The sequence below is a fragment of the Centroberyx affinis genome, unplaced genomic scaffold (assembly GCF_046629955.1).
Source record: "Centroberyx affinis isolate AG114_WGS23_722 - 3 ecotype Tasmania unplaced genomic scaffold, CSIRO-AGI_Caff_v1 ptg000522l_1, whole genome shotgun sequence".
NCBI lineage: Eukaryota > Metazoa > Chordata > Actinopteri > Beryciformes > Berycidae > Centroberyx > Centroberyx affinis.
The window spans coordinates 123417-132149 of NW_027279171.1; the positions used below are offsets into that span (position 1 = coordinate 123417).

Consider the following 8733-nt stretch of genomic DNA (forward strand, 5'->3'; position numbering starts at 1 on the left):
GGTGATGGGTAATATGTAACATGGGAATTTGTTAAGTTTATTGAAGGATCTGTACTGTGTTAATTTAAAATTTGCGATCTCACACAGTAGATCAAGCTTGTAATTCATAATGAAGTGCAACAGAATTAAATATAACCAAGGCATTCAAAAGTTGTCTCAAAAAGTTTCCAACCACAGTGACCCTTATTGATTTATCCACCAAAGACAAATTTTACCAGCATTTGGCACATTTGGCGGGTGTTAATGTTGGACTTGTTACATGTTTGCACACAGCACACAGGTTTGCATGCCAAGTAATAGACATTGTTTGTTTTATTTGACTACATTAACCGGTCACGCTCAACTCATTCCCCACTGGATAATAAATGAAAACAGTATAAGCTTAAGAAAATCACCTGTTGCTTTTCTTCTGTTCAGGGATGTGGGCCTTCAGTGCATTTCAGTTATTTCAGTGGGGGAAGGCCGGTCTGATGGCTCAGAGGGATCAGGAATGTCTCTGCTGTCCTCCACTCTACTCTCTATAGTGGCTAAAGCATCGTTCCCCATCCAACTAAAATAAAAAAAGACGCAACTTTCTATATTCTCGATAGACTTACTTGTTGTTCTGATTTTTATTACAAGAAATCAATTTTGTGGTTAAATTCCAAATATGTTTTTTTTTTTTTTTTTTTGGTCTGTGATCTTGTGCCCCCATGCATCACACATACTGCATTGCCGTAGATGAAGCCATTGAAAATGGCTTGACCTATTGTCTACCTTTTCTGTTCGCACGCTGCAATTTACATCGATAGTGGGTGTTACAGCTGCATGTGGTATTTTATCACAGTATTGTACAGTACACTCCCTCAACAACTGTGATGTGGGTGAGGCAGGCAGCAAAGATGTGAAAGGATGTAGGCTGAAAACGTGAAAGGGTTTTTCAGAGAGTTGCTGCTGTGATATACACACCCTTACACTGCCATACTCATCAAAATCATCATCACTGTTTAAGTATCTGTCCTGCTCAGAATTCACACCTTCACCTCTGGACATTTCCAGAACCAATGAAAGGGAGAGGGTGAGGCAGAGAGAGAGAGAGAGAGAGCGCAAGCTTACATTTAACCACATAAGAACTTTTGTACCCGTCAGGCCGCAGTGTTGCAGCAATCAGCAGAATAATGTGTGAGGGCTTCACTTCTGAGGAAGGTTTCTCACACTGCAGATCGTTTTAATAACATAATATGGTGAGGGCTTGTGCTAATGTCTGTTGCTCAGTATGCAGATGTGTGTGAGCATGGAGTGTGAGTGATTAATATTGAGAACTTCGAAGTGTGTTGTGGTTTAGCAGGGCTGTCCCATGGCTCTAAGACTGCAGCTCCTGCTAGCCTATCACACACATATGCCTGAAGAAGCATATAGTCTATGCTGTCATGCACGTTTAGTCACACACACAAATTGGCATTGATGATTGCACCTGAAACTAACCACTGACAGTCATACTGAGGAAAGCGATGAAATGAAACTGATTTTAAAGTAACTCAAGTAAGATTTTCTCATACCTAATTGAATCCAGGTAATCATTAGTTTTACATTCTACAGCACTTACAATTTCTATTACCATGTTTCAGTATTTTTCTACCCCTGTTGTGTAACTGTGTACTAATGTTTTTTTTGTTTTGTTTTTTGCAAGTACTTGTCTTGATATTGACATTTTATCCAATTTTCTATACAAATGTTGAATAGGAAATTATCTTTGTGGTATTAATCAAATCCAATACATTTTTTGCATTTGATATTATGCGGTTCGTGGCAGCAGGAGGACTGAGCCAGAAAGTTTCCAAACTGGACTAAATGAAAGTACAACAGAGCAACATTTCAGACTACACAGTGCCTTCTTCTGCAATTTTAGTTTCCTGTTCTGAGTGAATGAGACTGGGCTCAATTTCCCCTCTGTCTAATTTCTTGTCACTACAACCCACCAACATGTGTGTTTTGCTTACCCCGCCCACAGACCAACCACACGATGACTTCCATCAATCTTCAGTCATGATTCAATTCCACCTTGATGCAAAGATGATGTTGTTTGATGTTTGTTTACCCAATATAAATTGCGCTTGCTGAACTGAAAGCCTGTTCACTTTCTAGCCCTGCAACAGTAGGGTCTCTATGGACCGCATTGTCTGTCGGTTGGTCGCTCTGTTCACCACTTTTGGTCACATGGGTGAAAGTGTGCCGCATTGATTCCCTGCAGGGACGCTTCCACAAAGTCCAATGTTGTGTGGCTGTTGGAGTCTTAGTCTTGTTTAGTTTCATGTGCACTGGCCGTACAAAATCAAAGCTTTATGTTCCCAGGAACTAAGAGACTAGGTAAAAATGAACATTCAGGTGTTTTGAAATTCAAGTACAGTATCAGATCCATAACAAGCGATACGTGCCTGATCCCCATTTTTTTGTGTGTTTTCCAGCATGGATGGGGGAGAGCTGTTTAGTCGAATCCAGGACAGAGGAGACCAGGCCTTCACGGAGAGAGGTAACTAGTTTATATTGACCCGCAATACTTGGGGCATTTCATTTATTACTGCTGTACCTTTTTCATCTGATCACACAGCACACTCTGACGCAGCCGATGCTAACCCAGATATACACATGCATCTACACAGACACATACAAGTGGCACGCACTGACAACTGCGAAATCTAAAAATCCCTTTGAAGTTCCCCAAGCATCAACCAACCACATTTGTCACATATACATTTGCATCTGCAGCTCTGTGTGCAAAGGCAAGATGTATGATCAATATGCCTACCAGGGTGTATGCTTGCCAACACTGGGGCTTGAAGCAGGTCTGCTGCTCTCCCTATTCACTACACCACCCTGCTGCCCAGATTTGTTTTGCAGATTAAAATGGGAATTAAAGTTAAAAACAATGAGAAGTATGTACACCTTGAGATATTTAGGCCAACAGTTGTGTAGCACGGTGGATCCAGAAGTTTTCAGATTATCTACACCCAACACAACAAATGTTAGTTTGCTGTAAGTATGTGCAGAATGTCTGAATTGTGAATTTAATTTATGTTAAAAGGGATTTTTGTCTCTTTACTTTAGAGGCATCTGACATCATGAAGAGCATAGGAGAGGCCATCCAGTTTCTGCATGCAATCAACATTGCACACAGAGATGTCAAGGTTTGTGTTAAATGGAGAACACCTACATCATTCAAAGCAACGAGTGAACTTTGAATTGTCATATCATTAATACACTGGTGAAGACCTAATTTCTCTACTGTTGGTTGAGAAATGAAAGTCATCAGAGAGAGAGAGAGCAATTTCCATACCTGGAGTAACCAACAGGGTATTCTTCTTTCCTCGTGTTTTTTTCTGGCTGGCTTCCCGACTCCTCCTTGCAGCCAGAGAACCTACTGTATACCTCCAAGAGGCCCAATGCACTGCTCAAACTCACAGACTTTGGCTTCGCCAAGGAGACCACCTCACACAACTCCTTAGCCACTCCCTGCTACACACCCTACTATGTGGGTAAGGATCTATTTGTACACACACACACACACACTTTCTTCCCTCTCCTAGCTTATTAAGAAACAGTTTGAACAGACCGATAACACACTACCTTCCCTCCTCCTCTCCCTTCTCTCATTTGCTTTCCCCTAATCCCTTTCTTTCTCCCTGCAGCTCCAGAGGTTCTGGGTCCAGAGAAATATGACAAGTCATGTGACATGTGGTCATTGGGTGTCATTATGTATATCCTGTAAGTCAGTCTTACATTGCAGACTCTTCTCTTAATCTCTCTCTCATCTCTCTCTCTCTCTCTCTCTCTCTCTCTTCTTCTCTCTCTCTCTCTCTCTCTCTCTCTCTCTCTCTCTCTCTCTCTCTCTCTCTCTCTCTCTCTCTCTCTCTCTCTCTCTCTCTCTCTCTTCTCTCTCTCTCTCTCTCTCTCTCTCTCTCTCTCTCTCTCTCTCCTCTCTCTCTCTCTCTCTCTCTCTCTCTCCCACTCATCTACATATTGTCATTATTTAATGGGTCCAATATCTAATATTTCCCCACCAACCCTGACCAGGTTATGTGGGTACCCTCCGTTTTATTCCAACCATGGTCTAGCCATCTCTCCTGGGATGAAGAGGAGGATCAGGATGGGCCAATATGAGTTCCCAACCCTGAATGGTCTGATGTATCGGAGGAAGGTAAGGCTGTATGTCTAAACTGGCCTGGGCACAAATTCACTGAGATGTTGATATGAATATATAGAATGTGGGAATAGGGTATGGGGTGGCAAGTGGCAAACCATTGAGGCTGACTCTTCTTTCTGAAATTGAGGTCAAACAAAACCATTCAGAGGACATGTTATTTATTAATTTTTAAAGAAACTCCTCCCCCCTTACAAGTAATGTATGAAAACTAAATTAACTCATGAGTCAATGGTTGGTCTGACTGTTGTTGATAGGACAGTACTTGCTGTCTACAAGTAGGCCTTACATGAAAACATCAGCCTTATATCACTCAGGAATTAAGTTTTATGATAGTATAACTTTTTTGGAAACTCCTGCATGCACCGTTTACAAAATATGCTTCCTAAGTGTGAGGAAGAAGCTACCTTTTCTGGCCTTGCTTTTCTTTTTCATTAATAAAATGAAACTGGTAGAAGTTATGTGTCCAATTTCCTGAGAAATACACTGGTTTTAATTGCCTCGTGTCTAGTTTCATACACCTGCCAGGGCCATGTATCTCCAGCTTTGTTTATTGAATGCAATGAGAGCTTGGCCAAAATATTACCCCAGTGTCTCTCTTTAAAGGTGTGATCATTCTTTATAGTAAATGTCTTTGTAATTCAGCAAGAATTTACAGCTTGCAAGCTACATTTTTGACTGAAGACATTCTAGTCTTCTGTGTAGTTTATTCTGATTTATATTGTACTGTAGAATTTCAGTGTTAAACTTTAATTTGCCCCTATATACCAGGATGCCACTCTGTAAAAATGAAGGTTGTTGAAATGGTACTTTTATTAGTCAAGTTTATTTTTAAGGATGTAAATGGTAAACTGTGTTTTTTTTTTTTTTGGTTTGTATGTAGCTAAACAACTGATTAGGACCCTCCTGAAGACTGAGCCGACCCAGAGGATGACCATCACAGAGTTCATGAATAACCCATGGATCAATGTAAGCACATACCGTCCCTTTAGCTAGCTCACTTTCTCTCCACCCGTGTAACTCATTGACTCTGGCTGTAATCCCTGCAGCAGAGCATGATTGAGATGTTTTTGTTTCCCTGAAGCAGTCGATGGAGGTTCCCCAGACGCCACTCCACACCAGCCGTGTGCTGAAGGAGGAGAAGGACGCATGGGAGGATGTCAAGGTTAGACCCCTGGTTCTCTTGGTCTCCAGTAGGCATATAATGTTATGCACAGCTGCCCGGCAAAACAAGACTAACTATTAAGATGAAAACGGTGTTCTCAGGCTGGCTACTGCAAGTTTTCTAATGAACGTCCTGTCTGCATTTATTTTCAGGAGGAAATGACCAGTGCCTTGGCAACGATGAGGGTCGACTATGAGCAAATCAAGATCAAGACCATTGAGGACTCGACCAATCCACTTCTAATGAAAAGGAGGAAGAAAGCCAATAATGCCATGGCGGACACACAGTCTCCTGCCCACTGAAAAATGCACGCATGCACGCACATACAAACACACAGGTTGTAAAAAGGAAGCAATAATTGTCGACACATGGGAGTCGCGTTGCATGGATTTTCTCAGTGTTTTATTTTTCATGACAAGTTCTAATGTTTTGTAGGAGTGTTTTGTTTTTATTACTCAACCATTTTAACAAACCCACCACTCTGCTGTGACAGAGAGGATGTTAATCCATGTTTTTACAGCAGTCAAGAGATTATTACTTATAGAAAAGGGGAGGAGAGAGAAAAAAATGAGATCTCTCTCCTCTCCTTTCCCAAATATCAGGTTGTACTCGTAGGGGCTTGAATGTTGGAGCCTTAGCATTAGCAGTAGTTCTCCTCCTCCCTTCAGCCCCGCTCTAGCTCTAGCCCCCAAACCTGTGAATGTTAAATTAAATGGCTAAATCCCAAAAATAAAGCAAGGGAAAGATGTTTCTATTTCATACATGCAAAGTAAGCAGATGTATTTTTGAACTGACAAGTGGAATGTAAGGACTCGGTCGCTGACTGTTGGATTTAGCTGGAAATAGATGTTAATCTCATTCTGTGCCAGGGACTGGGAGTGTCTGTCAGATTAAGTTTGTCTCCAGTGAATGTCGACCAGAGGCCTGTGCACTCACAAGATGGCCATGTCCCATTCTGAGGGAGCATCCTCACTCACGGCCCTTCTCTCCTACCTTAATCCACACAGCTTGGTTCAGGTACAAGGTTTTAGGGCAGAGAAAGAAGCCATGTTTCAAAACGAACCTGGCCAATCTTTCTCCTGCATGTAGCTCATAGGAGAGTGGGAGCCATACTGATACTGTATTTTTTTTTCTGGGACTTTACATTTTAGCATAGGCCTTATTTGTTGTTGCTGTTATCTAAAGCAACAAAGTACTTTTAACCCCCACCTTTTGGTTCAAGCTTTTACCAATGTTGTGCTTTAGAACTTATAACTTTGCCACATTACGTTTCAGGTTAATGCTATGCAGATTGTGTTTGTCAGCTTAAAATTCTTCTAGGACCTTTTTTTTTATGTTTTGATTTCTGTTTGCAAATGTTGTGTTGGAGAGATGTGTAGCAACAGTAGGATGTTTATGCGTGTGTTTATGTAAGCAGCAGCACCTACTAGGGAACACATGGTTCTACCTGATTGGTCCAGCTCCTGAGGTCTGCCTGATGACATGATGGCACCAGCTCACCTGCAGCTCAGAGTCAGCAGAGCTCGATGGGACTGTGAACTAATGTGGTTTAAAGCCTCTGTTCTCCAGCTCTCTTGTAGAGAACAGCACCTCCACACTTCCTGGAGGATCGATAGGAAGTAGAGAGTACTTAAGAACTACCACCAGCAAGCTGTCATCGCACTCGGAGAGGGTGTGATGGTTGGTTCCTCTACAACGTTCTGTTGACACCTTGACACAACAGGACACCTCCCAGCTCACCTGGGATCATGGGAAATTATTGTTTGTCTGTTTATTTTGTCGCTGAGTTTAGTTAATTTCACCTCACTTTGTAAAATCACGTTTCCTGTCCCTTCTCACCCACAAATCTCTCACAGTAAAGGGAATGTTCTTTGAATGTTTGTGACCGTTTCTGTTCTCTTGACCCTCCCAACACCTTTTTGTAGTGGAAGCACAGACGCGTCCATCTTTTTTTCTCCTGTCATTACTTTGTTCAAGTCCAACTGCTGTACTTTTGTCTGCTTCAGCTTTGGATTAAAACACACATAAAACACAACCTGCTCTTCTATCTCCTCTTCTGAATATGGAAATAATTTCCATAGTGTGAGAGAAATAGAAAAACTGATCGGTACATCTCTAAAACAAATCTTTAGAATCACTGTGTCATAATTGAATCGGGAATAATTATCAGGCCTTGTTGCACAATATGGCTTGAAAACAATTGCAGTCAAAATTTAAGACGCCATACATAAGTTATGAAAAAACAAGCTAACTTCACATACAAACCTTTATTTTTATTTTTTGTACAGTTTCACATGTAATGTTAAATATTTCTGATACTCCTTTGGTAGAAATTCTATCCTTTACTTTTAAGCATTTGGTAAAGTTGATAGCTCACATTTGCTACTAGTAAATATATATCTATATATTTTGTTTCTTTCAAAACTCTAAGTCACATGAAGAATGTTTTAGTTTTATACATTGTGAAAACTAAAATAACTCCAAATTTCTAGACTTGATCTTTATGCAAAGTATATTAACTGCAAGCAAATTTGCTTGTCCGTCTGATCATAAGGTAAGACACAGTGACAAAATATAGTTATCCTAAAAAAATTATCAACTGCTGTTAAAACCGGTTTTGCATCTGTGTTACCTGTAAATGTAAAATTATGAACGTACAATGTCACTGTGTAGTACCTCAAGGGTCAAAATGTCATTTCACAAGAACCTTATGTGAAAAGTACAAGACTGCCAGCAATTTTCATATTTCATATACTGTTTATTTGAAATTTACTTAAGTTTTTAGCATGTAATTGGTATTAAATTATAGCAAGCAAAATGAGATTGGTAAATAATTTATTGGATAGCTAAAACATTTTGAAATGAGGGAAGTCACTGTGGCACAGTGGTAGACATTTATAGAAAAAACATCTTTAGCCAAATGTCTTTGGTGTTTCCATCATATGACCCAACAGTAACGCCACCTTGATGTTTACAATACTTTGTAAGCATTAGTGATGGATTACATCATTGGTTTTATTATTGGGTTGATTAGTGTTACGGCAATGTTGGTGCCAAATAACTAAAAGTATCCTTATTATAGTCTGATTTGAAAATGGTTACATAATAGAGCTGAAGACACAAGACTGAGCTAAATATTATATATTTGCAATTAAAATGAAATTGAAATTGAATAAATTCTGTGTATGACAGTCTGCTTCTTATATATCCAGATTGGCTTTAATGGTTTTTAATTGTATAGTGTCTAGTGTGTGTAGTGTGCGTGCGTATGTTGCCTGTTCTGCATTATTAATCAAATTGTTCCTAAGTTGAACATCTTGATTGAAACCCTACAACAGTGTTTGGGAAGGAAAGGGGATATTACTCCATATTTGATATTTAATCTCAACAC

At 40.1% G+C, this 8733-nt stretch overlaps 1 protein-coding gene across 1 annotated transcript in view; it reads left to right on the plus strand.

Moving 5' to 3' along the window:
- mapkapk2a (MAPK activated protein kinase 2a) overlaps positions 1-8488 on the plus strand; it is a 33754-nt gene extending 25266 nt beyond the window's left edge. The window contains 9 exon segments of the mRNA XM_071517814.1: positions 2445-2509; positions 3085-3164; positions 3386-3512; positions 3666-3741; positions 4051-4136; positions 4139-4174; positions 5061-5146; positions 5262-5342; positions 5495-8488. Of these exon segments, the coding sequence (XP_071373915.1) occupies positions 2445-2509; positions 3085-3164; positions 3386-3512; positions 3666-3741; positions 4051-4136; positions 4139-4174; positions 5061-5146; positions 5262-5342; positions 5495-5644 (787 nt within the window). The 3' untranslated portion in view covers positions 5645-8488.
- Positions 8489-8733: the final 245 nt, after the last annotated feature.